At 46.2% G+C, this 19,252-nt stretch overlaps 2 protein-coding genes across 2 annotated transcripts; both read left to right on the forward strand.

Annotated features, from left to right (window-relative positions):
- The first annotated feature begins 8,405 nt into the window (after nt 1–8,405).
- On the forward strand, nt 8,406–9,756 carry LOC110150289 (olfactory receptor 9S13-like). The gene has a single exon (XM_020913219.2). The coding sequence runs from the start codon at nt 8,434–8,436 to the stop codon at nt 9,382–9,384; it is 951 nt and encodes a 316-aa protein (XP_020768878.2). The 5' UTR covers nt 8,406–8,433; the 3' UTR covers nt 9,385–9,756.
- A 7,742-nt stretch (nt 9,757–17,498) lies between these two features.
- LOC110150305 (olfactory receptor 9S13-like) lies at nt 17,499–18,449 on the forward strand. Its single transcript, XM_020913234.2, has one exon. The coding sequence runs from the start codon at nt 17,499–17,501 to the stop codon at nt 18,447–18,449; it is 951 nt and encodes a 316-aa protein (XP_020768893.2).
- The last annotated feature ends 803 nt before the right edge of the window (nt 18,450–19,252 follow it).

Here is a 19,252-nt window from a genome sequence, read left to right on the forward strand (position 1 = left end):
TCCTTACTTTTTTAAAAGACTAACAATTTTTATTGTTTAAAATAACATTTATATTGTAACCAATTATAAGTGTACAGCTTGTTGTTGAAGTTCAGTTGTTAAGTCATGTCCAACCCTTTGTGACCCTGTGAACTGCAGCACACCAGACTTCAGACTTCCCCATCCTTCACTATCTCCCTGAGTTGGCCCAAACTCATGTCCATTGAGCCAGTGATGCCATCCAACCATCTAACCATCATAAGTGTACAGTTTAGTATTGCTCAATATATTCACCTTGTTGTGTAACAGGTCTCCAGAAATTTTTCATCCTGCAAAACTCAACTGCATACTCCTTCAGCAACAACTCCTTATTTTCCCCTTACCTACACCACTGATAGCCAACATTTACTTTCTATCTCTATGGAAGTGACTACTTTAAATTCCACAGGTAAGTGAAACACAGAATATGCCTTTTCTCTCTGGTTATTTCACTTAGCATAATTTTTTCAAGGTTCATTCATATTGCTGTAAATGAACATATATTCATCTTTTTAAAGGTTGAATAACATCACATCGTGTATATATGCCACATTTTGCTTATTTATTCATCTATCATTTTGTTTGTCTATTCAACACCGAGGTTACTTCTACCTTTCACCTGTTGTGAAGAAGGCTGCTATTGTTGTCCAAATATCTCTTATAGTACTGCTTTCTAAGTTCATACATGCAATTACTGGATCATATAGTAAATGTTTTTTAATCTGGGGGAAAATCTTCAAAGTCCTTTCCATAGTAGTTGTACAAATTTATATTCCCATCAACAGTGAAAAAATCTTGCCGTTTCTCCACTTTCTAGTCAGCCTATGTTCTTTTCCTTCTAAAACTATCCAGAAAACAGGAATAGAGGGAACATACCTCAACATAATAAAATCTATATATGACAAACCTACAGCAAACATTATCCTCAATGGTGAAAAATTGAAAGCATTTCCCCTAAAGTCAGGAACAAGACAAGGGTGCCCACTCTCACCACTACTATTCAACATAGTTTTGGAAGTGTTGGCCACAGCAATCAGAGCAGAAAAAGAAATAAAAGGAATCCAGATAGGAAAAGAAGAAGTAAAACTCTCACTGTTTGCAGATGACATGATTCTCTACATAGAAAACCCTACAGACTCTACCAGGAAAGTACTAGAGCTAATCAATGAATATAGTAAAGTTACAGGATATAAAATTAGCACACAGAAATCCCTTGCACTCCTATACACTAACAATGAGAAAACAGAAAGATAAATTAAGTAAACAATACCATTCACCATTGCAACAAAAAGAATAAAATACTTAGGAGTATATCTACCTAAAGAAACAAAAGACCTATATATAGAAAACTATAAAACAGTGATGAACACAATCAAAGAGGACACAAACAGATGGAGAAATATACCGTGTTCATGGATTGGCAGAATCAATATTGTGAAAATGAATATACTACCCAAAGCAATCTATAGATTCAATGCAATCCCTATCAAGCTCCCAGCAGTATTTTTCACAGAACTAGAACAAATAATTTCACAAATTGTATGGAAATACAAAAAAAAAAAAAAACCTGAATAGTCAAAGCAATCTTGACAAGGAAGAATGGAATTGGAGGAACCAAGCTGCCTGACTTCAGGCGATACTACAAAGTTACAGTCATCAAGACAATATAGAACCGGCAGAAAGACAGAAATACAGGTCAATGGAACAAAATGGAAAGCCCAGAGATAAATCCACCCACCTATGGACACCTTGTCTTTGACAAAGGTGCAAGACTATACAATGGAAAAGGGACAACCTCTTTAACAAGTGGTGCTGGGAAAACTCATTAACCACTTGTGAAAGAATGAAACTAGAACACTTTCTAACACCATACACAAAAATAAACTTCAAAGTGGATTAAAGATCTAAATGTAAGACCAGAAACTATAAAACTCCTAGAGGAGAACATAGGCAAAACACTCTCCGACATAAATCACAGCAGGATCCTCTATGACCCACCTCCCAGAATATTGGAAATAAAAGCAAAAATAAACAAATGGGACCTAATTAAACTTAAAAGTTTTTGCACAACAAAGGAAACTATAAGCAAGGTGAAAAGACAGCCTTCAGAATGGGAGAAAATAATAGCAAATGAAGCAACAGACAAAGGATTAATTTCAAAAATATACAAGCAGCTTCTGCAGCTCAATTCCAGAAAAATAAATGACCCAATCAAAAAATGGGCCAAAGAACTAAACAGACATTTCTCCAAAGAAGACATACAGATGGCTAACAAACACGTGAAAAGATGCTCAACATCACTCATTATCAGAGAAATGCAAATCAAAACCACAATGAGGTACCATTACACGCCAGTCAGAATGGCTGCTATCCAAAAGTCTACAAGCCAATAAATGCTGGAGAGGGTGTGGAGAAAAGGGAACCCTCTTACACTGTTGGTGGGAATGCAAACTAGCACAGCCGCTATGGAAAACAGTGTGGAGTTTTCTTAAAAAACTGGAAATAGAACTGCCATATGACCCAGCAATCCCACTCCTGGGCATACACATCAAGGAAACCAGAACTGAAAGAGACACGTGTACCCCAGTGTTCATTGCAGCACTGTTTATAATAGCCAGGACATGGAAGCAACCTAGATCCCCATCAGCAGATGAATGGATAAGGAAGCTATGGTATATATACACAATGGAATATTACTCAGCCATTAAAAAGAATTCATTTGAAACAGTTCTAATGAGATGGATGAAACTGGAGCCCATTATACAGAGTGAAATAAGCCAGAAAGATAAACACCAACACAGTATACTAATGCACATATATGGAATTTAGAAAGATGGTAACAATAACCCTATATGCAGAACAGAAAAAGAGACACAGATGTATAGAACAGACTTTTGGATTCTATGGGAGAAGGCGAGAGTGGGATGATCTGAAAGAATAGCATTGAAACATATATATTATCAAGTGTGAAACAGATCGCCAGTCCAGGTTGGATGCATGAGACAACTGCTCAGCGCTGGGACACTGGGACAACCCAGCGGGATGGGATGGAGAGGGAGGTGGGAGGGGGGATCAGGATGGGGAACACATGTAAGTCCATGGATGATTCAAGTCGATGCATGGCAAAAACCACTGCAATGTTGTAAAGTAATTAGCCTCCAACTAATAAAAAAAAATGGAAAAAAAAAAGAGTAGCCATTCTGGTACTTGTGAAGTAGTTATCATATTGCTGTTTTTTATCTTAATGTCACAGAAAATCAGTAAGGAGACAGTGCTTTTAAATGACTCATTATACCAGATAGAATGAATTGATATATACAGAATATTTTGTCCCCAAACAGCAGAATACACATTCTTCAAAGTGCATGTGGAACATTCTCTAGGATAGATCACATGCAAGGCTACTAAATAAGTCTCAATAACTTCAAGAATATTGAAATCATAACACACCTTTTTTTCTGACCACAAAGGTATAAAACTAGAAATCAACTACAAGAAAATAAAACTGCCAAAAACCCCACAAACACAGAGACTTAAACAACATGCTCCTAAACAACCTACAGGTCACTGAATTAAAAGAGAAATTTTAAAAATACCTGGAGTCAAAGGAAAAGGAAAACACAACAATCAAAAATCTATGTGATTTGATTGCTAAAACAGTTCTAAGAGTAAAATTTATAGCAATACAAGTCTAATTCATAAAATAAGAAAAATATCCAATAAAAAACCTAACTTTACACCAAAAGAAAATAGAAAAAGAGAACAAACAAAATCCAAATTTACTAGAAGAAATAAAATAATAAAAGTCAGACCAGGGACTTCCTTGGAAGTCCAGTGGTCAAATTCACCTTCTAATGCATAGGGTGCAAGTTTGAATCCTGGTTGGGGTGCTAAGATCCCTCATGTCTTGGGGCCAAAAAAATAAAACATGAAACAGAAGCAATGTTGTAACAAATTCAGTACAGACTTTAAAAGTGGTCTACATTAAAAAAAAAGTCTTTTTAAAATATCAGGCCAGAAATAAATAAATCAGACTAAAAAAATTAGAAAAGATCAATGAAACCGTAATTGGTTCTTTGAAAAGATAAGCGGAACTGATGAGCCTTTAGCCAGATACATTAAGAAAAAAGAGAAGGCCCAAATAAATAAACTCAAGTATGAAAGAGGAGAAGTTACAACCAACACCACAGAAATGCAAAATATTTTAAGAGATTACCATGACCTATTATAAGCCAATAAAACTGACAGCCTACAAGAACTGGGTAAGTTCACAATAATGTAGCTTCCAAAGACTGAATTAGGAAAAAACAGAAAATCTAAAAAGGTCAAAAATGAATAAGAAGATTGAATCAATAATGAAAAACCTTCTAAGAAAGAAAAGCCACAGACCAGACGGTTTCATGGTGAATTCTACCAAACACAAAAGAATTATCAATGCCAATACTTCTCAAACAATTTCAAAGTATTGAAGAAGAGGGAACATTTTCAAACTCGTTGTTCAAGTCCAGCATTACTCTGATACAAAAGCCAGGTAAGGCCACAACAGGAAAAGAAACCTACCAACTATTATCTTTGATGAACATAAATGTAAAAATTCTCAACATATTACTACAAAACTGAATTCAGAAATTAAAATGATCAGTCATATACCATATTCAAATTGGATTTATTCCTGGGGTACACACAAATTTTAAAAAAAGTGATGCAAGACATTAACAAATTGAAGAATACAATCGGATGATTATCTCCGTCCCTCAGCTAGAACAGTGAAGGTATTATGCTGTCCTTGCCAGGTAAAAGCAAACTGCCTCACCACCCTCCTGGGTCTGATGCTAGACCCACCATAACAAATTAACACAAAGCATGACTTATAATGGGAATTTATTCTCTAACAGATCAGCAGGGACCGCTGCCCTTGAAAGCTATAGGAAAACAACAACATCCTTGACATTCTTTCCTCTGTTCCTGCGTCGCTCCAGTCTCAGCCTAGTCTTCTCATGCCATTTGTCCTTGTGTCTTTGTGTCTGTGTGTCCTTTTCTCTTCGTATAAAAACACCAGTATTTGGATTTCTGTTAGTTTTTCAGTGGTATCCGACTTTTTGTGACCCCATGGACTGTAGCCCACCAGGCTCCTCTGTTCATGGGGATTCTCCAGGCAAGAATACTAGAGTGGGTAGCCATTCCCTTCTCCAGGGGATCTTCCTGACCCAGGGATCAAACCCAGGTCTCCAGCATTGCAGGCAGATTCTTCACAGTCTGAGCCAACAGGGAAGTCTTTTGGATTTAGGGTCCTTCTAATCCAGTATGGCCTCTTCTTAACTAATTCATTTGGAAAGAACCTATTTCCAAATAGGGTAATAGTCTGAGTTACCAGGACTTCTCTGGTATCTCAGCTGGTGAAGAATCCACCTGCAAATCAGGGGACCCCAGTTCAATTCCTGGGTCAGGAAGGTCCCCTGGAGAAGGGATAGGCTACCCACTCCAGTATTCTTGGGCTTCCCTGCTGGCTCAGATGGTAAAGGATCCACCTGCAATGCAGGAGACCCAGGTTCATGGGGTCACAAACAGTTGGACACAACTGAGCCACTCTGCCGTCCTCTTAGTATGGTGGTGAGCACCCCTGCCTGTGACGTGACAGACCGGGGTTTAATCCCCTGATGGGGAAGCAACACGCCCTTTGGGCTTCTCTGGTAGCTCAGCTGGTAAACAATACACCTACAAGACAGGAGACCCCAGTTCAATTCCTAGGCCAGGAAGATCCCCTGGAGAAGGGACAGTCTAGCCACTCCAGTAATTCTGGGCTTCCCTGGTGGCTCAGATGGTAAAGAATCCTGCCTGCAATGCAGGAGACCTGGGTTCAATCCCTGGATTGGGAAGATCCCCTGGAGAAGGGAATGGCTACCCACTCCAGTATTCTTGCCTGGAGAATTCCATGGACAGAGGAGCCTGGTGGGCTACAGTCCATGGGGTCACAGAGTCAGACACGACTGAGCGACCAGCACTTTCATAGGCACTACCTGCCCACTAAGTGTGCAAATATCAGGGTGGATGACGATAAGCCGTGGTGAGGGGAAGGAAATGCAGATCTTTGTGAGCCATTGGGAGAAAATAAGTTGTCCACTTCTGGAGGAAATAGTATTAATCAAAAAATAAAGATAAAGCAAGCTGTCTACGCCGTAACCAATGATGTGGTAGTAGCACCCTAACCTACAGAAATATTAGCAGGAGCCCAGAGTGAACGTAGGTTGAGTCGTGGTTTGTGAGAGGAAGGAGAGTGAGGGAGTGGCCGTGAGGACAGGAAATCCATGACGCTTGCTGCGCCCACACAGGGGAACACTGCAGAGAATTTCAGAACCGACCCGGGAAGACCCCCTTGCTGGGCTGTCTGTTAAGTGAAGGCCCCAACTGTGAGCTAAGGACAGCATGACCCGATTCACACAAAGATCATAAAAGAAAGGCTTCACGGGTGTGGACACACCTTGGGCAGACACACACCCAACTGCTAAGAGAGGTAAGGCTTTATTGGGACCAAAGAAAAAGGCATTTCTATTTTACCGTGTGTGTGCTCAGTTGCTCAGTCGTGTCTGACTCTTTGCAGCCCTAGGGACTGAAGCCTGCTAGGCTCCTCTGTCCGTGGGGTTTTCCAGACAAGAATAGTGGAATGTGTTGCCATTCCTTCTCCAGGGGATCCTCCTGACCCAGGGATGGAACTCGCATCTCCTACATTGGCAGGTGGGTCCTTTACCACTAGTGCCACCTGGGAAGCCATCATTTTACTGTATCACATCTTAATTCTTGAATTTCATCAAGCATGTATTTATTCTGAAATTTCACACACACACACACACACACACACACACACACACACAAGGAGAATTTTAGACATGCCAGCAACAACAAAAGCAAAGAACAGAGGGGATTCAGAGTTCATCTCCACATTCCCATTATTCAAGGGGGTAAGGATGTGCCCACATTTCAGGCCTGTGGAGGCAGAGTCTCTGTGTCTGGAGTAGAGACTGCCGTGTGCTGGCCTGGGCACACACTGCCCACCTGCCCCACTTCCTCATGCTGACAACCTCCAAAGATGGGCAGGAGTGAAGGCTGAGGGCCAGGAAGTCACACCTGCCCCTGGGGAGACCCATCCAAGGAGGGGCACTGGGTCCCTCCAGCTTGTCTGTATTCCTCTCCTGTTGGCCCCCCACTGCTTGCTGAAGAATTCAGGCTTCCTGTCTGTCCTGCCTTAGGTCGAGGGGGGTCAGGGGAAGATTGGCCTCAGGACTGCAGCTCCAGGGACCTGGGGGTTGGGAGTCCCAGTGCACTCAGAGCCCAAGCCTCACCTAATTGGCCATCAGAGGCCTCGAGTTCCAGACCTGCAGGGTAGAGAACACCTTACCCCGCTGAGTGACCCAGAGGTGTGGATAGGGCATGGAAGGGCAGGTGAGCTTCCTCAAAGATCCAGTAGCTCCCACTCCAGAATCTGGGGCACCAGTCCGATGCTCTCTGAGACCCCGGGCACCCTCCTAGGCCCCTCCCCACTCTCACTTCACTGCGCAGGAAGGCAGAACTGAAAGGGCAGAAGTCAGGGGTCCTGGTGCCGACTGATTATCATCAGCACAGACCTGGGTCAAGAGCTCAGGAGGCCCTGGGAGAGCATTCCTGGCTGTGTGGGGCTGGGTGATCACAGCCCTCACCTGGACAAGGTAAGGCAGGGCAGCTGCCCTCGGGCCTGCAGGAGCGGGAGGAAATCATGTGGGTAAAGGGGGCAGGGCCATGTGTACAGTGAGCACTCTGGGCGGCTCTCAGCAGGGGAAGTGGGGACACCCTCCTTCCTGGCCAGCCCTGGACTCATCTCGCAGATAATGCCACAGTCCAGGCTCAGAGGCAGTGATGCTGAGTGATGCTGGGAATCTAGACGTGCAGGGGAGAGAAACAGGAAACACTCACATGAGTCCAGTGAGAACTGGCCCCTGCCCCGCTCTCAGCCTGTCCAAGACCTGGTGGGCAGAGGTGCCCAGGAAACATTTCTGAAATTAATGAAGGGTAAACTAAGGAGTGGAACGTGCAGGATTAGACACTTGAGAAAAGAGTGGAAAGCTGGCAGCATCACTGGGAAGACAGGAGGCTGCAGTGCCATTTCTACACTCCAGACCCTCAGCTCTGCAACCTTCCTGGCACCCCCACCCCACCCGACAGTGACTTCAGAGTCCCCACAGGCTGAGTGCTCCATGCATATTTCTGAATTAGAGAATCAGAGAAAATGTTGTCTTTTCAGGTCAGTCTGAACTCGTCCAGGGGACTGGGTACTGAAGGGTTCCTATGCTCCAAGAGAGTATGACCTTGTGAACCTCACCTCCTCCCTCTCCCTGCCTCCCGCCTGCTCTCTGCTCTCTGCCCCGTGTCACCCAGCGCAGGGTCATGTCACCCCACAGAGATGGAAACCTCTCAGAGATGCCTCTGCAGGAGTTCGTGCTGGAGGGATTTGAGGGAGGTCCGCAGACCCAGGCCCTGCTCTTCACCCTGTTCCTGGCCCTGTATGTGGTGGCCGTCCTGGGGAACCTCACCATGATCGTGCTCATCACCCTGGATGCCCGTCTGCACTCCCCAATGTACTTCTTCCTCAAGAACCTCTCCTTCCTGGACCTGTGCTACTCATCTGTCATCGCCCCCAAGGCCCTGGTCAACTTCCTGTCCTCCTCCAAGGTCATCACCTTTGCAGGATGTGCCACCCAGTTCTTCTTCTTCTCCATGATGGGCACCACTGAGACTCTCCTCTTGGCCGTGATGTCCTATGACCGCTTCGTGGCCGTCTGCAGCCCCCTGCACTACCCCATCTCCATGCGCCCCTCGGTCTGTGCCCGCCTGGTGCTGGGCTCCTACTGCGGGGGCTGCCTCAACTCTGGGGTGCAGACAATCCTCACATTCAGCCTCCCATTCTGCAGCTCCAACCACATCAACCACTTCTTCTGTGATGTGATCCCCCTGCTCCAGCTCACTTGTACCAGCACGGCCGTCAATGAGCTGGTCTTGTTTGCTGTGTGTGGACTCATCATCGTGGGCACCACACTCGTGGTCCTCATCTCCTACGGCTACATCACAGGGACCATCCTGAGGATGCGCTCAGGAGGAGGGAGACACAAGCTCTTCTCCACCTGCGGCTCCCACATGACAGCCGTGTCCCTCTTTTACGGGATCCTTTTTGTCATGTATGCCCAGCCGGGAGCTGTGGAGTCCATGGAGCAGGGTAAGGTGGTCTCTGTCTTCTACACCCTGGTCATCCCAATGCTCAACCCCCTCATCTACAGTCTGAGAAACAAGGACGTGAAGGATGCCTTGTGGAGACTGGGGCAGAAACACACAGCCACGTGAAGCAAGGTGGATAGAGACCCAGTGTCATGAGGGCTGGACAAGAGGACTTGAGGGGAGGCACCAGATTTGGTTTGAGGAATTCATTCTTTATTCATCTAATTCATTCTTTCATCCAGCATTTTAGCCAACCCTTCTTTGAAGCACATTATGGACCACACACTACATGTGTGAGATGTAGAGATGAATAAGGCATCTTGTTTGTCACCAAAAATCTAATGGCCCACAGTGGGGCAAGATGCAAAACTTGAAGTGTGTGTAACACGGTGGCAGAGTCATGAGCTGGGAGTCTTTGAAGCACAGCATGGGTCCCAGTTCAACATCAGTTGGTGAAGGTATGTGGACTAGACAAACTCTCTGACCATATCCTTCACTTCTTTATTCAATCTAATGTAAGTATGTACCCAGCGACCTACCCTGGGACAACTAGCAGGGGGCCTTAGGACACTCAGCCTTGGTGATAGCCTGGGCATCCCCACAGCCGATTAGGGGAGTTAGGAAGACCACGCTTCCCCTCAATCCTGCAGCGGGGTTGTTCCTCCCCGCGGTCCCCTGTTCACTGATGCTGCCACCCAGCAAGGCAGCAGGGAGCACCTGCTCCTGCTTCAGAGGCTCCCAGTGCTCCCCGTCCTGGGTCCTCCCCCCAGACAGCAGCTGGGAGCCCCAGGGAGTCAGCGTGGGTGCCCGACACCCAGAGTTCACCATCCAACCTGACAGGTGACAGTGTCCTGACTACTTGTGACCCTAAGAAATGGGACCTTGTCAGCACAGACATCTCGGAATAAGGATGGAGGGCCTGGTGCTGCTGCAGAGAGCAGGGGTGGGGAGGGAGGGGGCAGTTTCCTGGCAGAAGCACAGCTCCCTGGCCCTCTGTCCCACACTCCCTGAGGGAGCTGCATCATCAGTCTTGACCTCCCCATTCAGAGCTCCAGCCCCCTGCTCCATGGACCCAACACACAGTCTGGACCCAGGGCCCATCGTGTCTCCCTGTGGTAGAGTCACCCATTCCCATGGTCACTCCCGAGGGGTTGTTCTGTGGACACGAGGATGGTCTGTTCCCCATAGGGGCAGGGGGACCCTCTGATCACAGCTCTCCACCTCCCTCTCTCCCTGCTCCAGAGGACGCAGGGAGGGGCTGACAGCTAAGCTATCAGACTGCCGCTCCCATTACTCAAGTGGCACCTCCTCCAAGCTGCCTGCTGGATTCCTATCCACATGGTCTTTGGGCTCCAAAACGAGTTCTAAGTCTGCCGTAGATTACTGTATTCATCTGATAACAAATGTGTGCTTGGGGATTCCCCAGATACTCTGCTTCACAATCACAGACCATGTTGTCGTCTCAGGCTACAGCTGTGCCCTCGCATGCACTATCCTCTGCCTCTCTGCCATGATTCTGTTTGTCATTCCATGGAATGTTAGAGGAATATTCTTGGGTCTTCTACTTGATCCAAATTTGGAATATGCATACACATAATATATATTCTTTCCATGCACAAGTGTAGATTTGTCTTAATTCTGTAGAATTTAAAGTCACACACAGTAAGAAACCAGTTATGGGTTCACAGTAAAACCACATTTATCCTGAATCAGGAATAAATAAAAGATCTGACTTTAGATGGAACGAAAACCTGACAATAGTCTGCAGGAGAAAATGTAAAATAAACAAAAAAAAAGCCCAGAAAGCTGTAGATTGTTTCCACCTAAATCACCTACATTTCAGATGGTAGTGACAAACACAGTAAAATGTTAGAGGCGATTCATTTTCCTTTGTTAATCTTATGCGATGTTTTGTATACTAGCTCCACAGAGTAGATTCTCAGTGGTACATGTCTACTGGATGATTATAATTTGAGTTCCTTGTTAACTAGTCACTGAACTCCAAAACATACCCGGCATAGCATTATAGTTATGCGCTCAGATTTGGCGATGATTTCTTGGATATAATTGAAAAGCACAGGAAGCAAAAGTGCAAACAGACAAAAGGACTACATCAAACTCAAAACTCTGTGCATCAGAGACTTAAATAACTGAGAAAAGGCAACATGCTTGATGGAAGAAAATGATCGCAACTCTTATGTCTGATATGGGGCAATATCCAGAGTATATGAGGAATTCCTACCACTTAAGACAAACAGTCTTATTTAAAATGTGCAGAGGATTTGAATAATTATTTCTCCAAAGATGACCTACAGATGAGCAACAAACATATGAGGTGCTCATCATCACTAATCACGGGGGAAACATAAATCAGAACCACAAGGAGATGACCCTCACATCCATTGGAATGGCTACTATTAGAAACGAAAAGCAAAAACACAGGAAAAAAAAAATAACCAGTGTTGGGAAGGATGCAGATCGATTGGAGCTCTTATGCACTGTTGGTGGATAGTAAAATGATGCAAACATTATGGGAAACAGTACAGAATTTCCTCCAAAAATTAAAAAAAGAATTTCCACATGATCCACATTTCAGTATATATCCAAAAGAATTAAAGACAGTTCTCTAAGAGATATTTGCAAACCCAGGTACATAGCAGCACTATTGGTGGTGGCCAAAAGGTAGAAGCAAGCCACATGTTCATTGTGGATGAGACGATAAACAAAATGAAGCTCATACCTATGATGGAAAGGCATCCGCCTTAAAAGGGATGAAAATCCTGTCACCGGATGCACCGCAGATGAAGCTTAGGATGTTGTGCTAGTGAAATAAGCCGGACACAAAAAGACAAAAGCTGTATGATTCTACTAACATGAAGTGAAGTAGTCACATTCACAGAGACGGAAGGTAGAAAGGTGGTTCTCAGTGGTGAGGTATGGAAAAAGAATCATTTTTAAGGGGGGATGGAGTCCAAGATAGAAAGTTCTGGAGGTCTGTTGTACAGAAATGTGGATATACAAATCACCACTGAACTATGTGGGCTTCCCAGGTGGTGTTAGCGGGAAAGGACCCACCTGCCAATGCAGGAGGCAGGAGGCACAGGTTTGGACCCTAGGTCAGGAAGATCCCCTGAAGGAGGGCATGGCAAACCCACCCCAGTATCCTTGCCTGGAGAATCAGTCCATGGGATTGCAAAGAGTTGACACAACTGAAGTGACTGAGCAGGCACTGAACTGTACACTGAAAATTATTTACAATTTTAAAGATTTCTTTGAGGTCAAAAAAATATATAACATGAAATTAACCATTGTAGTCTTGCCTCGCTGCTCTGATTAGGACTTCCAGTACTGTGTTGAATAGATGTGGTGAGAGTGGACATCCTGTCTTGTTTCTGATCTTAATGGGAAAGCTTCCGGGTTTTCATCAAGTATGAAGTTAGCAGTGGGCTTTTCATATATGGCTTTTATTATGTTTAGGTGTGTTCCTTCTATTACTACTTCATTGAGTGTTTGTCAAATGCTTTCCTTGAATCAGCTGAATGATCAGATGTGTGGGAGGTTTTGTGGGGGGCGGAGGGGGGAGTTATCCTTCATTCTGTTAATGGGGTACATACAGTGATTGATTTTCTAAAAACACCTCTTTTGATAGTGTTTACTTACATTCTAGCTCCGAAGTGATCTTCTATCCTGCCACTTTTCGCCTCTTCCCCATCCCTCTCTCTCCCTCAGTAGAGAAAGACATAGATAGATGATAGATAAAATGTGTTGTCATTCAAGCATATTTCTGTAGAAAATGTGGAATTGGGCATGTTGTATCACATTGACAAAAATTTTAAAAGGAAAATCCATAGTAATTTTCAAACACAGTGTACATCCATCCCCCCTGACCCCACCAAGGTGCAGGGCTTAGCCATCTCCTCTTGGCCACTCATCATCCTTGACCGATGGGCCCCTTGCCTCCACTTTAACTATTTTCAGCCCATTTTCAATGCCACTGGCAAAGAAATATGATAGAAAAAGAAGGAAACTCAAATGAAAATACTTTGATAAATTATTGGAACTTATCTGCAGTTAGGAAATCAAATATAAAGTAAAAGATAAGAGATTAACCTATCCATCAGAAGGAAGAAGGATGAGGAAAACAGGGACTCCCACATCACTGAATGTTCTGCATTGGTACAATCATTTTGAGAGAAAGTTGGCCAGATGAGTGGATAAAGAAGGAAGAATTTCATATGATGCAGTTGCTCACCAAGAACAGTGAAAGGACAGAATGATTTACAGCAAGAACAATTCACACGCCTGTCCTTGTGAAAGTTATTGGTGTGAAGAAACTGCCACAGAGGAGAGGGATTGTCATGGATAACTTCCCTGCTGACCCTTAGACGATACTGTGTCACTACACCACCTGATAGACTGCTTCAGCCCCACGGAACCAGAGCCTCTTAAAGGGGAAGGCCTCTAGCCTTTGAGTAATTGGTTAACAAAAAGAAAGATGTAAGAAAAAGAACCTCCATAATGTAAGATTAATATGAAGGTTAATGAGGTTGAGAAACAATATGCCTTTCTACTCAGGATTCACTTCCAGATATACACTTTGGGGGAGGAAAATGTCCATTACATAATTTTCAGTATTGAAAAAAACAAATAAAAAAAGGAAGTGGAAGTAACCTAAAAGTCTCTGTAAAGAAGATCCCACAAGTGGTTGGGGGCATAATTTCACTTCTAAAGCAATTGAAATAAGTGAACTAGAACCTGGAAGGATTGGGAAATGTGATCAAGATCCCTGCAGAATGCATTTTGACATAGAGCTGGAGAGGTGACATAGCCCTGAGACAGGAGAGTGAAAGTGTATGGATGACCTTGCCCGGTGAAAGCAAATTCCCTCACCCCCTCCTGTGTCAGTCGCCAGAGCCACCATAACTAGGTAACACAAACTTGGTGACTTAGAGCAACATGAATTTACTTTCTCACAGGCCTGGAGGATAGATGTTCAGAAGCAAGTTGTCAGCAGTGTCTGCTGTCCTTGAAAGTTCTAGGAAGACACACGCCTCTTCCTGGAGGCTCTGGGTATCCTCGGCACTCCTTCCCTCCTCTGCTCCTGCGCCATCCCAACCTCTGGCCAGGCTTTCCATGCCCTTAGTCCTTGCATCTTTGTGTCTCTGTATCATTTCCTCTTCCTAAAAGGACACCAGTCATTGGATTTAAGGCCCATTTAATCCAGCATGTTCTCACGCTAGCTTATTTGGAAGGACCTCATTTCCAAATAAGGCCACATTCTGCATTCCAAAGTAGATGATTTGTGGGGAGAAGATATTATTCACCTTTGTACAGTGATTTCCATGTGCTTCAAGGGGTATTTATACTCTACAGTTGCTGAGTGTGTTGTTCTATCTGTGTCAAATAGGTCCATATGGTTGATATTTTAATCCAGTTCTAACAAACTATTATCTGCTTGTTTTATCAATTACTAAGAGAGGTATACAAAATATCAGCTATGATTTGGATATATGCATTTGCTTTTAATTCCATCAGTTTTTGCTTTATACATTTAAATTTTCTATTAGCATCATATACAAATTTTTTAATTTTCACATTATCCAGTTGAATTTAATTTTCTTTGTGAAACGCCTCTTTATAAGCTTTTTTTTTCCTGAACCCTACTTTGTGTAATAATTATTGAGCCACATCAGCATTCTTTTTCTTAGAATGTTTGTAATACAACTTTTTCAGGCTTTTATTTATATACTGGTTTTTTATATTAAACATACACCACCTTTGTACTTTGGTTTTTATTTCTATTCGAAATTAAAATAGTTTTTAAACAGATACCTTTACTCTTTATGGATCGAGTGCATGGCCACTTGAAGCATAGAAACAGCTGTGCTGCTGCCCCGGGGAAATATTTCCTGCGCGTCACTCTTCTCATCACTATACAAGGGTGGGGGTGGAGGAGAGCAAGGGCTGTGGGCCCGGAGATCACACTGGCTGCCTGGGGAGACTCTTCAGAGGAAGGGCACTGGGTCCCTCCAACTGGTGTTCCTCCCCTGTTGGTCCCCCACTGCTTCCTGAGGACCTCAGGCTTCCCGCCTCCCCTGCCTTGGGCCGAGGGGGGTCAGGGGAAGATTGGCCTCAGGACTGCAGTTTCCTGGGACCAGGGAGTTGTGAGTCCCAGTGCAGTCAGAGCCCAAGTCTCACCTAATTGGCCATTTGTGGCCTCAAGTCCCAGGTGTGGCAGGTGGAGAGAATCTTTCCCAGCAGGTACCCCCAGGGTCCAGGCACCTTGACATGCTTCTCAGACGATGGGACAAGATGTGGAGGGGCAGATGAGCTGAGTTCATCCCCTTCTCTGCATGCACCAAGCCCCAGGGACCTCCTGCAGCCAGACTCTCGGTGGGACCCCAAGTGCCCCCTCCCATCCTTGTTTCACTGCACAGGAAGCCAGAGGCGGGAGAGGCAGGAGTCCTCAGTGTCCACCGGTCTTCGTCAGCACAGACCTGGATCAGGAGCTTGGAAGACCCTGGGAAAGCAGATCCTGGCTGTGTGCACTTGGGTGTGTCATGACCCTCACCTGGAAAAGGTAAGGTCAAGGCAGCCACCCATCAGGGTTGCAGGAGTGTAAGGCGGCAGCAGGGTTCTGTCTACAGTAAGCCCCCAGGCCTTGTTCTCAGCAGCTGGAATGAGGTCCACTCTCCTGCCTCCCTACCCCTGACCTCAGCTTCAAGGTTGTGGAAGCAGTGCCTCTTTAGCCAGTGAGTGAGTCCTCTGAGCAACCTGATCAGTAGCAGGTTCTGACTCAACAGGTGTGTTTGACTGGAGTGTCTGCATTTCTAACCAGCTCGCAGGTGGTGGTGATGCTCCTGGTCCCTGGGCCACACTTTCAGTCGGGAGGCTTAGCACTGAATGTTAGTACAGGTTATGTTCCACTGCAGAGAGGTGTCCAGCTGCCTTGACCTCATCGAGTGCATCCCTTAGGCTTGGATTAAAGGCCTCCTCATGTCACTGATGTCCATGGGTGACCCTCAGCAGGCTGGAGACCCCTGCTTGTTTGTTGTTCAAAAAACAAAGAGTCTGGCTTTGGAAATGGAAATTTCTATTTGTTTTCAGCTTACCAGGAGTCACTATTTTATCATGCTAAGGGCTTGTCAAGAGAAATGGTCAAGTAATACTGAGCACAAAACCATGAACCCAGAATCTTTGCGTTCACCACAGAAACACCTGCTTCTTGGGGTGTGGGAGGGAACAGGCGGGCCACACGAGCCACCTGTCCCCACTGTGTGTGAATGATCCCCGGGGGTGGGCAGCAGGGATCCATCAGCGTAGTGCCAGCGGGATACAGAGCAGACCGCTTCCGCCCCTCCACCCACGCCCGTCAGCACAGCAGCTCCGTGAATCCGCACGGTTGCCAAGCGGTATCTGTTGCACAGCCCTGCTCTGACCTGAACGGTCTGTGCTGTGACAAAGGCAGGGAGCAGAAAGACCTCAGGGAATTCCAGAGAACAGACAGAAGCCCCGACCTCTAGTTCCAAATGGAAAAGGCTGTCCTGGAGTGATTTGCAGAGCATGGGCTGTGAGTCACCAGTGACCAGCTGGGCTGTTCCCCCTCCACGATTTGGCAAACATCTGCACATGGGCAGGAAGCCCCATGAGAACCTCACGGGTGCAGAGAGCTCTGCAGATGAAATGCCACTGTGGTCCAGGCTAGGAGGCCATGATGCTGAGATGGGGCTCAGAATCTGCAGGGGAGATGGACACGAAACACCCGCAGTAGCCCGGTGATGGTGGGACTTTGATCTCCTTCCAGTTTGGCCTGGAGATGGAACCATCACTAGGTCAAGTCCTGGTGGGCCGGGGGTCCTCGGTAAACATTTCTGAAATCAGTGAATGAGTTTATAAGGAACAGAAAGCATAGGATTAGCTATGGGAGCAAAGAGTGGAAATGGCAAAATTCAAGAGCACCCTTGAGGGGAGGAGAGCATTTACTTCAAAGGAAGAGACAGGGGGCTGCAACTCCATTCTTGCCCTGGAGACTCTAAACTCTGTAACCCTCCCGGCGCTCACCAACCCCTGTGGTAACAAGTCAGAGGGTTCCACAGAGTGAGTGCTCCATGCATATTTATGAAGTTCTGAGTCACAGGCAATACTGCCCTTTCAGGTCAGCCTGAGCTCATCTGGAAAGAGAACTGGGCGGCTGGTGGCCTCTTGGTCAGTAGGCAGAGAGTCATCAAAGGGTCCAGACCATGTCACCCCACAGAAATGGAAACTTCTCAGTGATGCCTTTGCAGGAGTTCATGCTGGAGGGATTTGAGGGAGGTCCACAGACCCAGGCCCTGCTCTTCACCCTGTTCCTGGCCCTGTACGTGGTGGCCGTCCTGGGGAACCTCACCATGATCGTGGTCATCACCCTGGATGCCCGTCTGCACTCCCCAATGTACTTCTTCCTCAAGAACCTCTCCTTCCTAGATTTGTGCTACTCATCTGTCATCTACCCTAAGGCCCTGGCCAACTTCCTGTCCTCCTCCAAGGTCATCACCTTTGCAGGTTGTGCCACCCAGTTCTTCTTCTTCTCCCTGCTGGCTACTTCTGAGACTGTCCTCTTGGCCGTGATGGCCTTTGACCGCTTTGTGGCCATCTGCAGCCCCCTACACTATCCCATCTCCATGCGCCCCTCGGTCTGTGCCCGCCTGGTGCTGGGCTCCTACTGCGGGGGCTGCCTCAACTCCATCCTGCAGACCAGCTTCACATTCAGCCTCCCATTCTGCAGCTCCAACCACATTGACCACTTCTTCTGTGATGTGCCTCCTATGATCCAGATTGCCTGTGCTGACACAACCCTCAATGAGCTTGTCTTGTTTGGCATCTGTGGCCTCTTCATCGTGGGCACCACACTCGTGGTCCTCATCTCCTACGGCTACATCACAGGGACCATCCTGAGGATGCGCTCAGGAGGAGGGAGACACAAGCTCTTCTCCACCTGCGGCTCCCACATGACAGCCGTGTCCCTCTTTTATGGAACCCTTTTTGTCATGTATGCCCAGCCGGGAGCTGTGGAGTCCATGGAACAGGGCAAGGTGGTCTCTGTCTTCTACACCCTGGTCATCCCGATGCTCAACCCCCTCATCTACAGTCTGAGAAACAAGGACGTCCAGGATGCCCTGTGGAGACTGGGCCAGAGACACACAGCCACGTGAAGGAGGGTGGACAGAAAGACCCAGTGTCCTGAGGGCTGGATGGAGAATTCAGAGACAGTGAACCATTAGGAGCCCCTGAAACTTCTCCCACTTCCGAATGGAATGGGATGTGTTGAGGACTCACTGATCCGTTTATTCAAGCACATTGCTCAAAGGCATTTATGAAGCAGACACTCACTATGTGTGAGATGCAGAGACGAACAAGGGTGCCCTGCACCCAGAACTCTCCATGTTGCAAGAAGGAGCAGTGACTCAAGTCACATGAAGACTGAATGCACAGAGCAGGAGGCAGGGGCGGTCCTCTTGTCCCCTCTGTGGGCCATGGTTCTCTGGGTCATTCCATGGGTTTGGGTAGGAAAGAAGTCAGACATATGTGCATTGATCAAACCTGGAAGAAAAGGTGTTTGCATGCGACATACCTCCATCTCCCAACCCCACGTGGGATGCAGGACTTCACCATCACCTGTTGGCAGGACATGACCATCCACTGAGGGCCCTCTGCCTCCAGTTGGCCTTTTTACAGCCCACTTTCAACACCACCACCAAAGAGATCTGTTTAAAATGATAATGGCCAAGGTGTTCCCCGCGGTCAGTAGCAGTGAGTAGGAATAGGTTTGGCTTCAGTGGCTCAGGGCTGACAAGCAGGGCCTCTCAGGGAGGAGCCAGGTCAGTGGCCTGATGTGAACGTGGTGGTTCCACTCGGGGACAGAAGCACCCCTGGGCTCCTGCTCCATCACACCAAGGGCACGGATGACACTGTCGTTTGGGATGATAACCCCAGCCACACAGTACCACCTTCCAAG

The sequence above is a fragment of the Odocoileus virginianus genome, unplaced genomic scaffold (assembly GCF_023699985.2).
Source record: "Odocoileus virginianus isolate 20LAN1187 ecotype Illinois unplaced genomic scaffold, Ovbor_1.2 Unplaced_Contig_5, whole genome shotgun sequence".
Classification (NCBI taxonomy): domain Eukaryota; kingdom Metazoa; phylum Chordata; class Mammalia; order Artiodactyla; family Cervidae; genus Odocoileus; species Odocoileus virginianus.